At 47.3% G+C, this 15575-nt stretch overlaps 1 protein-coding gene across 4 annotated transcripts; it reads left to right on the top strand.

The window, feature by feature from the left end:
• The first annotated feature begins 558 nt into the window (after positions 1 to 558).
• On the top strand, positions 559 to 15575 carry SALL4 (spalt like transcription factor 4). 4 transcript variants are annotated; one of them, XM_065850215.2, is made up of 4 exons: positions 559 to 876; positions 8841 to 11375; positions 12009 to 12316; positions 13425 to 15575. In XM_065850215.2, exons 1-4 carry the CDS (start codon positions 807 to 809, stop codon positions 13845 to 13847), a joined length of 3336 nt encoding a protein of 1111 aa, XP_065706287.1. In that variant the 5' UTR covers positions 559 to 806; the 3' UTR covers positions 13848 to 15575. The 4 variants fall into 4 exon arrangements, with proteins under 4 accessions (XP_065706287.1, XP_065706289.1, XP_071671701.1 ...); XM_065850217.2 differs by lacking the exon at positions 559 to 876 and adding an exon at positions 1437 to 1612; XM_071815600.1 differs by lacking the exon at positions 559 to 876 and adding an exon at positions 3877 to 3970.

Here is a 15575-nt window from a genome sequence, read left to right as displayed (position 1 = left end):
GGAAAACACTTTCAAAGTGGTGTTTCTTCACTTGCTTCAAGTTTTTCACATGAACCTTTAATGTCTAACGTTTTTATTTGCTGTTAAAAATACCATTGGCTCAATTTTGTCGGCTTCCCAGAAAGTGAGACTTAAAAGCAGCCTTTAAACAAATGAACCAACACCAAACATAATTACGCGCCGTCTGGATCCGCTTTTAAAGCCCCTTAACTTGCCCACACCACCAGGAGACCCCGGGCTCGTCCATTCAGACAATCAGTGCTCTTTCCTTTTCCACCTTATCTAATGACAGAGGGAAGAATTAGCATTGTCCCCGGTTTCTGCTTGCTCTAAGGGAGGGAGGGGGAAAAAAAAAAAGTCTTTAAAGCACAATATAAAAAGCGCAGGTGAGATAACAAAGGTATTGTCCCTCGTCAGCCGGGCAAGCCGGGCTGCTGGCTTGTTTGTTTACTCTCCACACTGATCCTGCCCCCCCGCTGCCCCGGGAGCGCTGCCCGGGGCGGCCCCACTCCCCGGCGGGGCTCTCGCCTTTGTCGCCCGCCCGGGCGGGCCGGGCCGGGCAGGGACTACATCGCCCAGCGTGCCCCGCTGCGCCCGGATCAATGGACCTTATTTGAATAATCTGTGAGCCCTTGGACTCAGGCCAATCAGCTGTCAGGGACCCATGATAAATCGCAATGCATTATTGATAATCATAATTACTCTGACATGCGCATTCCGCCCAATGGGGGTAATTTCCCAACTCTAGGAATTTGTTGTGAAGAGGAAAATAATTGCTACTATTTTGCTCCCGATGCTGGTGCACCATGTCGCGACGGAAGCAGGCGAAGCCCCAGCACATCAACTCGGAGGAGCAGCCCCCAGATGCTGCAAGTGGTAAGGCACAAGGGAAGGCGCGGAGCCGTGGCGGGTCCCAACTTTCCTGATGCGCGGAGGAGGCGGCCGGGGTGGCGAGGGGCGCTTGCCGGGGGGCTTTTTGCACCCTCGTGCTTCACCCCCCCCGCTCCTTTCCTACCCCAGAGCCCGACCTCCAGCTCCTCTCACTCTTTTGGGGGCGTTTAAATCCCCGCGCCTCTGCGGAGCCCCAGCGCGGTGTTGTTCCGCGGGGTAGTGCGGAGCACCGGCCCCTCGTTGTTTCTCGGGGGGGGTAGAGGGGTCTCGGCGCGAAGCTGCCCGAGGGGTCCCTCGCCCTGCCCGGCTGGCGGCCCCCAACGCCCCGCACCGCCCCTCCTGCCCTGGTCGCGCGGAACCTGCGCCGGTTCCCGCGTGGGGGGCGCAGGGCTGCGCGGGCCCCGCTGCGCTCGAGGTGCAGCCTCATGGGAGGTGAACCCCAAAGCCTCCCTAGGGCGGAAGGGATGGGGGGTGGGGGGGCAAACAGAGAGGGGGGGCGAAGAGAGGAAGGAATTGCGAATAGTCTTCGCAGGGGTAAGAAGTGGCTCGAGTTTGGTTTTCCCGATCTATTTAGTACTTTCTCGGTAGTTATATGAGGATTTTTGTGGAGCTTTAAAAAAAAGGCGCTCGGACTATTTTCGTTGGAGATCACAATCGCCCTGGACCTTTTGTAGCTTGACCTCCAGCCATCTTTGATTTCCGACTTCCTAAAATAACTCCGGTGAGCTAATGTGGGGTGTGCGTGAGCGCTTTGTATTTGGGCGATGTGGGAGATTTCGCTACCGCAAATCAGTGTTCCTCCTTTTAGGGAAGCTCGCAGCCCTTTGCCTTGCTTAAGGGACGAGGAAAGTATCCCTTTGCGCTCAAATTAGCCCTGAGCTCCCGGTGGGGGTGGGTGTGCAGGGAAAGGGGTGGAGGGGACACTCGCTTGCCGGTGTCCGCCACGGGAGCGAGGAAGGGTCGGGGCTGCCGGGCCGTGTCCGGTTTTCCTCCACGGAGCAGCATCTTCCCGCGGGGGCTCCCCGGAGCTGGGCTGCGGGGGGGCTGGCGGCCCCTGGGCTGAGGTGCGGGGCTTTGCCCCGCTCTTTGCGCTCTCGGTGCTCGTCCTGCTCCGAAACGAAAGTGGAGGCAGGAGGGGCGCGTCCCGGGTGAGGAATAGGAGGCTGGTGGGGAGCCGACCTGGGCTGCGTTTCTTAGGAGTTGTGGTCCTTGTGTCCAAACGCTTCTATACGGCCCCAAGAACTTTTTTTGGGGGTTCTCTGCCTTCGTAAGGGACTGATTTTGTGTGGGGTTTTTCCACCCCTAGACCTGATCAATACCAATGCGCATTACAGGAGCTGCTTATTCCCAGCCCGCAAGAGGTTCGGGTTCTTAATTTTTTCCTCCTCCCCCCTCTCTTCTTTCAGTCGAAATGTGCAATTGTTGGGTCCGGTTAATGGTGACTTAAGAAACAGCAAGCTGGCCAGAAGGCAATAAATCCCATGTTTAATGCATGACTGTTTTCCTTTGTGCATATGGTTAGGTTGGGGGATGGAGGTGATGTTTCCACATGTAAATCTCTGCCCACTGCTGGAAAGCCACCTCCGGCTCTGCCCTGAAACGAAAGGGTTAATAACTCCTGATGCGGCCTGCTTGGGGCGGGGGAGGTGTGCAGGGAGGGGAGGATCGCTACACACCGTGCTCTCTGGGGCAATGGGCAGCTGCTTTTTTGTTGTTGCTGTTGGGGCTTCCCCCCCGCTTCTAACAAAACCCTGGATGAAATTCCCTCCAGGAGCCGGGGCAGCGATTGCACTGCCCTGAGAACCTGGCGAAGCTCTGGCCCCGCCGGGGATTTTGGGGCTTCTCCTGCCGCCTTGGATGGGGGGCATCTCTTGTGGGTCGGGGCGGGGGGGCGGTGCTGCCGTGCGCCGCCCCGCGGCCGCGCTCGCCGGGACCCTTCGCTGGGGTGCGGGGACAACGGGAGGTCCGCTCGGAGGCGGGGGCCGGTGCGGGTCCCTGCGCTGAAACGCCTTCCTGCGGGATCTGCGTTTCCGTTTTCAGAAGTAAAAATCGCGGCTGCGGCTCCGGTGCCTCTTATCGCCCTCAAATCTCCAAAATAGTCTCGATATTCACCACTCCAGGTGTGCCCGTAAATAACAAGTGATGAAGCTGCATTACAAAGTCGAAATACCGCAGGGATTTGTCTGGGACATTATCGAGTATATACATAACCGTAATAATAAAATCAAGCTCTTATCTCCTCTTTTGCAAGTGTTTCTTTTTTTGGCAAAGCGATTTGTGACCCACCTCTGTGAACAATGCGGCGCGTTAAGAAACGGTTTTGCTAACCTGGTGATCAATTAACAGGTCAAAAAATCAGCAGGTGGTCACTGGAGAATAATACTACATACTGAAAATTAGCATTTTCACAAAGGGGTTGAAAATGCCCATTGTGCTGGATTGCTGCCATTAAATATCTGATTCATTCCTAAAAAATACAGTATCAAACCGCAACTTTTTCTCAGGGTAAAATTAGAGATTTCCTTTATTTAAATCCCTGGTTCGTGCTTTCAGCTCTGCAGAAGTGGAGAGGGGGGTGTTTAACGAGGAGAGATAAGGGGGTTTTGGTGGTTTTCTTTATTTTATTTTATTTTAGGTTTCCCGAAGCTCCCGTCGGCGGGGAAGGCGGGTGGGGCAGCATCTCCCCGGCCGTGCCCTGGGTTGCGCAGCCGGGGTGATGCAGCGGTGTGCAGGGTGAGGGTGCCTGGGAGCTGGAGGGGGGTGCGATGCCCGGCTAATTTTTCCTTTTACGTAAGTGAAACATTATATTGGTTGTAGTGATGAAGCCCTTTTTCTGGGCTCGGCGGCATGTGACGTTTTGACAGAGCTGCTGCTCTAACCTTTGCCTCCTCCTGCTTGCTGTGGGTGGTAAGTTGATGTCAGGCTTACAATTAGGACTCTCATGCAATTGACCTTGGCAGCGGGGTTTGTGCCGTTTAGCTCGGTCTTAAACACTGTACTAGTGTTAAGTGTGGTCCGGGGCCGCCGCCTTTACAGCTGTGGGAGGACCGGCCGCCGCGGAGGCAGCGCTGCCGCGCAGGTAGGGCGGCGGGCGGGTGGCCCCTGCTGCCGCTTATTGGGGCAACCTCTGCTCTTTGGGCGTTATTTCTTCAACCAAGTTCGGGTTTTGCTTTAAAAAATAATGATGGGTGGTGTGTGGGTTGCTGTTTGCGCTCAGGTGGATGCTGGTCGGGGGGAGGCCGCGCTCCGGGGGTGGCCCCGCCTGGCAGCACCGCCCGGGGGCGGCCGGTTCCCCGCAAAGCCGGGCGGGCAGCAGTGCCCTCCACCGACCGGCGCCGGGACGCGGCCGTGCTGGAGCCTCCGGGGGTGTGTGTGTGTGCGCCTGGGCAGGTAACTCGCAGACATTTTATAAAAGGGGTTTGTCACGGCTGCTTCAACTTCGGGGGGGTTTGGAGCGCTTTGGAACGCCTTGAGGTTGGTAGAGTGGGGAGGGGGCGCCTGCAGTGCCAGCGCCGTGCCCTCCATCTTAACCTTGCCTCCGTGTTTTAACACTTTTTGCTCTTCAGATGCTTTTTTTTCCATAATATTCTGCCCGTTCTCTTTGGTAGGTGGATAATCAAAATGGTGACTCGGAGGCATAATAATAAAAAAATCAAATAAAGCCTTGAGAAGCAACCTGAAAGCACATGAAACATTGTTAGGTGTAACACGTTTCTGACTCATCTTGGGTAGAAAAATGCTGCTGATAAATACGGTGTAGAAAACACCAAGGGTCTGGCATATTTCCATCAGTAGTTTTGTATTTTGCTTACCACAAGGTGATTTTTCATGGTTAAAGAAAATGTTTTAATCAGTGTTTTATAGTGAAAGAAGGAAAAAATTGGCCAGTTTTAAGTCCTAGCTTTTCAACTGGAAACAGAAAAAAATCGGGCAGTCACAATGCCTGAGAGCAACAGGGAGCTGATGGCAGAAGTTTTCATGACCAAAACTGGAGTAGATACTTGCTAATCCTTCATGAGTTAATTTTGACTGGGGAAGTTCACGGTTATGTTAATTTTAAAGTTGAAATAGTTGATCAAATGTCTGTGGAAAAAGTAAGCTCACCAAATGTATTAAACTTTTGGGAAAAAAGAAAAGGGGGCTGGGGGGACACAAACTTGAGCTCTGACCACTTCCTCCCAACTCAAGTGAAATATAATTTTCTCACAGCTGAAAAAAGTCACTAATTGCTCAGCTGAGTGGTCGATCAGCAGCACCCTTTTTGAAACCACATCAAACCAGACAAGATTTATTTCACTCCTCTTCTAGTGGTTCCCTCAAAAAAAAAAAATTAATTGGAGCTGTGTGGATTTTATCAGCCTTCCTTGTCGATGACCGACTTGTCCTACACAATAGTGGATTTTTTCCATCCATTTGCCAGTGATTCAATCTAACCCCCCTGCTGGGTTTACTGCATTCTTCTAACTTATTGGATAACTAGATGCTGAGAGATAACATTCCTGAAATTCGGGGGTGGGGAGATAAAAAAAAAAGTAGAAGCCCTTTCCCTAGGAAGCCTTTGGAGAGGGGTAAGTGAAGTGCACCAGCAATGGTTGTGGTGGGGCCCTGTGTTTCTCAGTAAATCCTCGTACAGTATGGCCAGAGCTGGCTGCACAGGGAGGCTCCTTTGCTGAGAAAACCCCACGTTTTCAGACCGTTAAGTTCATGTCAGTGATAACTGCTGGGGGGGAGGGCAGCACAGGGGTTTGAGTGAATGAGGTGCTCTGATTGCACGGGCTCTGTTCCCCTTCGAGGCTGGAGAGAGGATGTAGCTAGAAATCAAGATGAAGAGTTTCAGAGAAGCTGTTGGGTTTCTCTTTTTAAAGAAACAACAAATTGCTCCTGTGTTATTCCAGCTGCTACACAATAGTCAAGCATCCTGCTTCTGCTGAATGTATCTTAAAAACATGCTTTTTGGGGTAGGGAAAGTTATTATACTATTTTCTAAGGTCAAAGGGAAAATAAAGCATGACTCTTCTCTACTTGTCATGCAGGGACTTGAATTTATTTGGAGTCCTGAGCTAGTGCCGTACAGACAGGGGAATTGGAGACAGAACTGTGAGTGTGCAGGGCTGCTAACCTGCTGCTGCTGAGCATAGGTGCCTTCAATTTACTGCCGTTTCTTTCTTTGAGGTGACAACTGGTCCATAGGACCAGGAATGTTACTTCTGGAGCTCCTCAGACTTGCGAATATTAGGAGTGTGGAGCCTGCTGGAGTTTGGAGACGGGAGCTTTGAATTTAGTGTATTATCAGTGGAAAAGTGGGAAAATAAGAAAGTACTATCAAGCGAAGTGGAGATAAGTGATCAGAGGCTTTGAAGCAGTTTAAGTTGGAGGACTTGTCTAGGGGTAGGTATCGTGGAGTATCATCTTGGGGGCTGGGGAACAGTCTTTTCATGCAGACATTTCTATTCCAATTGAAACATTTTGCATGACCACCCCGGAGGTGCAAACTACCGCATGAAACACATCTGCTTATGGAGGAGAGATGGTGGAAGGAAGAGCTTTGTGCTACCTAAAGCAAAACCTAAGGTTATTTTGCAACATGAGGAAACTGTATAGTGGAGCCTGGAGTGCTGAAGCCCTAAAGGCTAAAGGATTTGGGAAAAAGGTTTTGATGCTTCAGCCTGTTCTGTGAGATAACTGTTGGATGGATGGAAGTAGTTAGGAAAGTAGTTAAGGAAATACCTTTCAACTCAGTGTACAGTGTAGTTATGGAAGCTTCTTGTCTTTTTTTTACAAGGGGAAAGAAAGCACTAGTGTTGAATCTCCTCAGACTCTTGCAAAGATGAGTTTAAAAACATCCATTCTTGACCTCAGATGACCCAATTATTGACCAAGTTCTGAATAATGTACTTCTTGTCTGCAGACTAGATTGCTCTGTATATTTTTCTATAGAGTTAAATCAACTTTAGAGGCATCAATTTCATTATAGTTGGGGTGGGAAATGTATGCTAAAACTATGTTTTTACTATTGTTTCCTTTACTTGTGGAAGTTGTTTGGGCTGAAGGAGGGGGAAAAAAGTTTAATTCTCTCCATTTAGATATGAGGGATTGAAACAGTTTTGATCAAATCTGTGCTGAGAAAACCTTTCCTCCCTGTTCAAGGACTTGTAACCCTGAAATGTACGCGATTAACAGAATTGCATAAATATAGATTTGGATTTATGGCTCTGTGGACCATAGCATAACAGGCATCCAATTCTTAGATTTTTAGTTGCTCAGGTTTTGTCTTTTTAAAAAGTTAACTTTCACACGCACTCTCCATCACTCAATAGTTAACAGTTAAAGTTTGATTTGTTGAATATATATACAATACCTGTGTTAACCTAACAAACGTCAACATTTGCAATATGCTCCCTTTCAGAGCTTTTACGCTACCCCGAAACAGTAAGTCAACATGCTTGAGCTGTTGCTTGGACATGCTTCCCCTCCACCCTGCCATGTACAGGATATACACATGTATCAGATGTGTGGTTCAGTTACACCTTTAAAATGAAAGCCACAAGTAGCTCCTGTGCTTGCACAGTCTTTGGTTCCCCTTGTAAAATGGTGTGGGCTGTTAATGTGGAACCGGAGCTGAGCCCCAAGTGAATTACTGGACATGCAAGACCCGAATAGAAGAGATCTCGTAACACAAGTTCTCAGTTGAGGTCTGCAGTGTGTCCTGCTGGGTGTGCGGGATGTGACGCACTTGGTTACTGCACCCTTGGCACCCATCAAAATTGGACCAATTAATGTGAGTTCCAAGACATTTCGGCTGGTGGGGGCTGTGATACAGCCACAGTCCTTCCCGCTTCCGCTCAGCCACATGAGTTTTACCCCCTGAGCCCTCCCTGCTCCTGCGCCCCGAATGCTTGCCTGCCTCAAGCTGGGGGCGAGTTTGTTGTTTAAAGATGGCAAGACTGAGCAAAAACATCCTGTTTTGGTTTAGAATTTCTCGTAACCTCTCTTCCCGTTCTGATATATCCCCAACTTTTTTTTTTTTTCTTTCTGTCCGTGTGGAAATCATGCTCAGTCTGTTCTGTGGGGCACAGGTGGAGGAAGAGCAGGAGTGGACCTGTAGACCAGCTTTGCTTTCCCTCCCCCTCCCTAAAAGCGGGCGAGTTGTGGATGCAGCTAAACCGGGTGTGCTGAACCCATCTAAAACAACTTAGTGTGTTCTGCAAGCAGGACTTGTTGCTTTGCTCTCTAGTAATCATCAGTATCAGCGTAGGCTCATACCTACCTGTGGGGTTCTGAAAGTTAATTGTCTTTTCTTTACTACTGTGGCTTTTTAGAGGTTGCTTTTTTACGTGAGTGTGCTTTTGAAGTATTTAGAAGCTAATATTGGACTTACTTTTGCTTTTATCAGCCCTCTTCGGTAGGAATTACTTCCGTAATGGTGGAGTGAAAGTTAAAAAACTCAGTGTAGATCAGTGTACAATTAAAAACTGCTCTGGAGTTCTGTATTAACAATCTTATATGAATTTATGAGAGATGGGTAACAAAGAATTATAACCGGAAGTACAAACACAAAATAAGTTTACGCGATGCTTTGCTTAGCGTTACGATGCTTTCTCTGTCTTCCTTGGGCTGTGTTCTTTTTAAGGGCTTTTGCAGGTGCCTTGCTGTACTGTTCTGTTTTTACTTGTACAAAGGGATTTGCGATAAACCTCTTTCCATTGAGTCTTGTTGAGATTCCTTTTCCTTATTGTCTTCATTGAAAACAGAACTGAGATGCAGATTTCTTTGGGGCTAAAAATGACTTGGCAGCTAAACAAAGAACAAGACTTCAGATTGATCTGTAAACTTGATTCCAATGCCTTGTATCTTTAACTCGCAACATAAGTGAAGTTGGTGATCTTAAGAATAGGAAATACTCAAGTCTAAATCTAGCTATTAATAATGTGACTTTCTTTTATTTTAAGGGAGTCCACAAGACGTCCCAGGTGACAGAGATGGTGAAATGAGTTCCAAAAGGTGCCGCATGGAGGAGACTAAAATCTGTGAGAAATGCTGTGCAGAATTCTTTGATCTCACTGAATTCCTTGAGCATAAGAAAAATTGCACTAAAAATCCACCTGTTCTAATCATGAATGACAGTGAGGGAACAGTACCCCCTGAAGGCTTCTCTGAAGCTTCTCTAGGGAGCTTTTCAAGTGATCGAATGGATAGCAGGACACGCAAGGACATTCAGGCAAAGAGCTGCACTGGTTCTATGGAAAAGAGAGAAGGAAAAATGGATGCTGAATCAGTAGGAGGGATGTACCTTAAAATAGAACCCCCCATCACGCCTGCAGCTCCTGGGCTAAGCTATCTACCAAAATCCAAAGTACCAAACACTAATGTGACTTTGCAGACGATACGCGGCACTAAAGTGGCTGTGAACCAGCGGACCTCCGATGCCATCTCCTCTTCGGCAACCAGTTTCAATGCTATCCCCATGATCCTGGAGCAGCTGGTGTGTTTGCAGCAGCAGCAACTTCAGCAAATTCAGTTGACAGAGCAAATTCGCATTCAGATTGCCATGATGGCTCCCCACGCCCTGCATCCTTCCATAGCAGCTGCTACTGATCCGCTGAAAGCTCTGGGCGCTCACATGTCTCAGCAGCTCTCGGCTGCTGTTGCTTTAATCGGACAAAAAGCTGGAAGCCAGAGCCTATCACTGGAATCCTTGAAGCAAGGAAAACTACCTCATTCTAACACTGGCGTTGCGGCGGCCGGCTCGCTGGCTGCCGGCCTTTCCTCCTCCTTCCCCTTGAAGCCGGAGGCGAGCAGAAGCCTCCCCAGCTCCATTTCTCGGTTCCCAAATCCTTTGCTACCTCAGTCATCCAACTCCGTCATCTTCCAAAATCCGCTTTCTGCTGTTTCTTCTGTGATCGATTCCTCAAAGAAGGGGAAGGGAAAACCTCCCAACATTAGCGTGTCTGAAAGCAAACCGAATGCAGAAGAGCCGTTCTTCAAACACAAGTGTAAATTCTGCGGCAAGGTCTTTGGCAATGACAGCGCACTGCAGATTCACCTCCGTTCCCACACTGGTGAAAGACCCTACAAGTGTAACATTTGTGGTAACCGCTTCACAACCAAAGGAAACCTTAAAGTGCATTTTCAGCGCCACAAAGACAAATACCCCCATATAAAGATGAATCCTTACCCAGTTCCTGAGCACCTGGACAATGTTCCCACTAGCACTGGAATCCCGTATGGGATGTCTGTGCCACTGGATGAGTCTAACCTAATTGTGGATAGCAAACCTGTCCTAACAACTCTGCCTACCTCTGCAGCCACCAGTGCACCTCAGGCCATCTCCAGCCTTGCGGGCATTAAGGAGTCTCTGCCTGGTACGTTCTCAAGTGACCTGCAGTCCAGGCCTTCTCCAGAAAGCGAGGGTGGCTCATCCTCATCGGGGATGGTTGGTCATGAATCGGGAACAGAGCAGAGCTTGAGTTCACCACAAGCTGCCTGCAGTGTGAGCATCTTCCATGTCAGCGGGTCAAACGAGCAAGGCTCAGAAACATCGAAGCTCCAGCAGCTGGTTGAAAATATTGAAAAATCCACTGCTGACCCTAACGAGTGCCTCATCTGCCACAGAGTGCTGAGCTGCCAGAGTTCACTCAAAATGCATTATCGTACTCACACTGGAGAGAGGCCATTCAAGTGTAAAATCTGTGGCCGTGCCTTCTCCACTAAAGGGAACCTTAAAACTCATTATGGTGTCCACCGGGCCAATACTCCTTTGAAGATGCAACATTCATGTCCCATTTGTCAGAAGAAGTTTACAAATGCAGTTGTGTTGCAGCAGCATATCCGCATGCATATGGGGGGACAAATACCCAATACACCAATCCCGGAAAGCACCTGTGACAGTACTGATGTGGACCCTACTGTGGCTGAGAAGAATGGAGATGTTAGTCGCCCAGATGAGACCGTGGAAAGCATAGAGATGGAAGAAGACCTGGACTCTCAGGATGGCCCTAGGAGTTCTTCAAAACCTCCTACTCCATACGATGCACAATCAGAATCTCCAGCCACAGCAGCTGGCTTCTCTGGTATTGCAGCGCTGGAGAATCAAATGAAGATCGTCAGCTCCGCTTTGAACTTGCAGCGACAAAGCAGCTTGAAGTCTAGTGACAATGGCTCGGCAGAAAGTGATGGCACGACAAACGATTCGTCTTCTGTGGCAGGAGATCCAGATTACCAGAACGGCAGGAGTCCTGCTGCCTCCGAGTCTGCATCGCTCCAGGCTCTGTCCCCAGCCAACAGCCAAGCTGAGAGCGTAAGGTCGAAGTCACCTAGCTTCAACAATCAAGAAGACACAGGCATGGGAAATAAATCAGAGGGTCCTGAGAATGCACCTGCAGAAATGGAAGGGGTCGTTGGTGCTTTGGATTTAACTTACGGCAATATTGGTCGAAAGGTCATTAAAGAAGAACCCGGGTTACACTTTGCAAATGGAGAATATGGTGAGTAACACAAAATGCTGGCACTAACTTTGGGTGAGGTAGCAGAATTGAAGGAAATCCATCTCTAAAAGGATGAACAGGGGTCCAAACCTCCTCAGCTTTCCCCTCTTCCTCCTCCTACAGTAGGAGAGGGAACATGGCCTGGAAAGTTTCCCTGACTGTCAGACTCCTGTTGTCTGACTGCTGTCATCTCCTGCAAGGGGGAGCGTACAAGGTCCTTAATATAAAAAAAACCTATACGTGCTTACTGTCTTTCATGGCCTTACTTGATGGATCCGTGCTTGTGTTTCATGGAAAGCTGCTTAACCCAAGAATGTGGCATTACAACTGTGGGATCTTTTGTGGGATTTTTGAGCTCTTCAGCGCTGAGGGTGATGTTGATCTAAATTTGACATCAAAGTGAGACTTCCTGACTCTGCAGCTCACCAGCAAAAGTAGGGATGAACTGATTTCTTTCAGAGTATCTTACCTAGCAAGTGAAATAGCAGCCCTACCACCTGGCTTTGGTGGGCTTGGCAGGAATGTTCTTCAGGCAGGTGCAGCTCCAAAGGCAGGGCCTCTGGTGTCTTAGCCAGATTTAAGCTTGGAAGCAGGAGGAGGTTGGGATAAATGTTATCTTTGCCTTCTTTCCAGGTCGAAGTAGTATTCCAGCTGCTTTTGTTAGAGCCCCACCAGCCCTCATAAAGATGGAGATGCCCAGCGAGCGTCCCATCAGCACTAGCCATTTCATTGGCCCACCAGCTCTCTCTCCTGGTGTCGCCCCTCTCCTTGTGCCACGACCGAAATTCTGCCGTCCCGCCAAACAGCACATCTGCACTACGTGTGGGAAGAACTTCTCCTCCGCCAGCGCCCTTCAGATTCATGAACGGACCCATACAGGTGAAAAGCCATTTGCCTGCACCATCTGTGGGAGAGCATTCACAACAAAAGGAAACCTGAAGGTAAGTTGTCTCTTAAGTTGTGATCTCTTTTGTCAGGGGAAGTCACAGCAGAGAGGGAAAGACTATTGCCGGTCTTCGTCCTGCCTTTGGGGACAAATTTGATTTTCTTTAAGTTCCTCAGATGGTTATCTTTGACTTTTGTCTCTCCTTCCTGAGTTTCTTCACGCAACTGGATAAACAGTGTGCCAAGATTACCCACAGAAGTCTTTGCTACTGTCCTTTCCTTTTTGTATGGTAAGAAAGGCTTAGCCCTTACTAAGGAGATTGCTTTATTTTTGTGTGGACTTGGATGTGTCAAGACATAAACATTTCATTGACCGAATTCTACAAAATGATGCCTACAGAATGCATGTATTACACTGCACTGCTTGAAACACCATGCAGGACAAGGAGGGATAAAACTGAGAGGATAATCCTGAGACAGCACAAAGTACTTGGGGATTTTTGCATCTAAGCACTTGCTGAAGAAGTCCTCCAAGTCTTTCCTTATTGTAAGATTAATCCGTCTGCCCTGTAAGGGGCTTTCAGCTCCCACACTCACACAGGGGCTTCTCTCTTCCCATGAGAACCTCTTCAGGCTCTTCAGTCCTCTTGCATAAATGCTGATGGGGAGGGAAAATACTCTGCAGTTGGTGGACAGTCACTTGTAGGAACCATTATGTTACCCAGTATGTTTGTGCTGTGGAAGATTTTTAGCTCAGGTGTAACATCTCCTTCCAAATTCCTTGGTGAATTGTATTTTTTTCTTGTGTTAACTAAATTTTTTCCAATGTAGTCTGTTCCCAGCAAATAATGTGGCTTTTATTTTTTGGAGGGTAGGGAGGCAGCTCTGCCAACATCACTGACAATAAGTGTAAAAACACACTCCTACAAGCGCCTCAGTGGCAAACTCTAGAGAGCCATGGTGATGTTGCGCAGTAGAATGACTGTATCTTACACGTGCCAGGAAGAGAACAAAGACAAGAATTAGCAAGATTAAATACTTACCTGAATGCAAGTGGTGTATGTGTGACTTCTTTTGAGCAACTTGGCTGTAAGCGGAGTAGAACTTCGGTATACCATGTAACTGCAGTATTAACGATTCCCTACTTTTTTTCCCCTCTGGAAGGTCCATGTAGGAACTCACATGTGGAATAACTCTGCCAGGCGGGGAAGAAGGCTTTCGATTGATAACCCCATGGCCCTGCTGGGGAATGATCCCAAGAAGGTATCTGAAATGTTTCCGAAGGATATAATGCCTCCTTCAGTGAGCATTGACCCCACTGTGTGGAATCAGTACGCAGCGGTACTCAGCAATGGCATAGCAATGAAGACTAACGAGATCTCGGTGATCCAGAGCGGTGGCTTACCAACCCTTCCAGTCACCATTGGGGGCAGTTCGTCAATAAATACTGCTACGGTCTCCAAAACAGATGGAACCCAGTCTGGGACTGGTTCTGATACGGAGAAGGCCAGTGGTGCTGCTGCAGACAATGTGCCAAAACACCAGTTCCCTCACTTCATGGAGGAGAACAAAATTGCTGTTAGTTAAAAACTCTAGTGAAGTTGACGTACAGAAAGAACAAATATATATATACACAAACATATATTTTTAAGAGATTCCACTTCAGCCTCCTATTTTCCTATTGACGTGCAAATGATTTTATGGTTGTCTTTGTAAGAGTTGCCCAGAGTACAATCATGATATTGCTTTGCAAATAGTAAATAATAAATAATAGGATTTCCTTCTATTTGGAAAGATGCGGGTCTTGCAAAGTAGTTCTTACGTGTGACTTTAATGTGTACAGCCTTACAAAAGTTTCTACAACTTGAAATTCCAAAGGTTAGAATATTTACCTCTTTGTTTAGAGTGGAATACTTGGGGGTTTTGAATAGAGTGGAAGTAACCTACTGTTGATGGAAAAGCTTCTATTTACTGATGAGAAATAAAAACTATTAATGCGGGTAAATATCCTAGAATGTCTGCCACCCTCTTAGAAATAGTTTTTCTGTTTGGATTTTTGGCTCTATGGTTTCTGAATGTACTTTTTAGTATAATGGCTATGAAAACTACCAAAAAAATATATTTTTCAATTCCTTTTTTGCCTCAGAAGTTCTGCGGAAAGAAAGTTGCTGTTTTTCTTTAATCACTGCTGGTGAGGAATTAATTCTCTGTTTTGTTGACTGCTGCTTATTTAATACTACTACTAGGACAGTCCTTCAAGTATAGTGCCAAAACTCCTACTTCCAAAGATGTGCAGTTTTTCCTAGATGTTTTATTTCCATACCAAGAGCCCCAAACAAGCATGGGTGGGTATGTATATACTTTTTTTTTTTCCTCCTCTCTTGAAAGGGAAGACTTGCCTTGGGAAGTCAGGTCTAAAAGCTCTGCAAGGAATCTCAGGTGACTGTTGCAATTGGGCATGGGAACTGGTTTCCTTAGCAAGAGACTTTTTTTATTTTTATTTTTTTCATTTGAGTAATTTAGATCAGTCTGTGTAAACCTGTATTTAAATATGAAGTATTAATGCTTAGGTTAAATGTTTTGTGGGTTTTTGGATGTCATTCCTACTCTGGTCATTAAGTTTCTTGGTGGTTTGTGAAATTGCATTCTACCAAAATGGTAATTAATGATCCATGTGTATTGTATGAAGGTTGCTGGATGGTCATCTGGATTCTAAGTTATCTACCTCATTTTTTCCTTTTGTAGTTGTAGTGTCTATTTTTCTATTAATGACCACTGTAATGAACTGAGATTCAAGCAGATGCTTCCATGCACTATCTGAAACCAAAACCTGATGTATTAGTGGAAGCACCTGAAGACTTACTGGACTGCCCTTTCACTATTCCTCTAACGTCTGCTGGAGCTGTGTGTGTAATGGGATCAAAACCAGACTGGAAAGTGAGCGTTTGGTGTGGAAGGACTGAACGATGGGAAGAAGTCTAGTTGTTGACTGCAGGAAATCTTCAAGTCCAGTCTCCGTTGTGGAAGGCCCCAAAAATGCAGATTACCAAAAGTTTGTGTAATATTGTTGCACCTAATTCTTGCTTATGATCTCTGTATGCCGAGTTGTGCCTTTCCTGCTGGACTTGTAAGAACATACCAGTACCTGTTTACACTGTAAAATGGATATTGTTACATAGACCATGCAAAAGGCATCCCAATTGTCAAGTTTCTGAGTTGTGAATGTATGACTTTTAAGAACTCTGTAGTTTTGAGTATCTACTGATGCGTTTCTGTTGACATTTTGAGAATAAATTTTGGGATGACTTTTTCACA

Source organism: Patagioenas fasciata, chromosome 16 (genome assembly GCF_037038585.1).
Source record: "Patagioenas fasciata isolate bPatFas1 chromosome 16, bPatFas1.hap1, whole genome shotgun sequence".
NCBI lineage: Eukaryota > Metazoa > Chordata > Aves > Columbiformes > Columbidae > Patagioenas > Patagioenas fasciata.
This window is presented reverse-complemented; position numbering and strand designations above follow the sequence as displayed.

What these genes read in the sequence shown, in the direction of transcription:
- SALL4 (XM_065850215.2), top strand. Translation starts at nt 807, where the DNA reads ATGTCGCGACGGAAGCAGGCGAAGCCCCAGCACATCAACTCGGAGGAG. An exon ending in CTTTGCAAATGGAGAATATG is followed by an intron (nt 11,376 to 12,008) that starts GTGAGTAACACA and finishes CCTTCTTTCCAG; the next exon opens with GTCGAAGTAGTATTCCAGCT. An exon ending in CAACAAAAGGAAACCTGAAG is followed by an intron (nt 12,317 to 13,424) that starts GTAAGTTGTCTC and finishes CCCCTCTGGAAG; the next exon opens with GTCCATGTAGGAACTCACAT.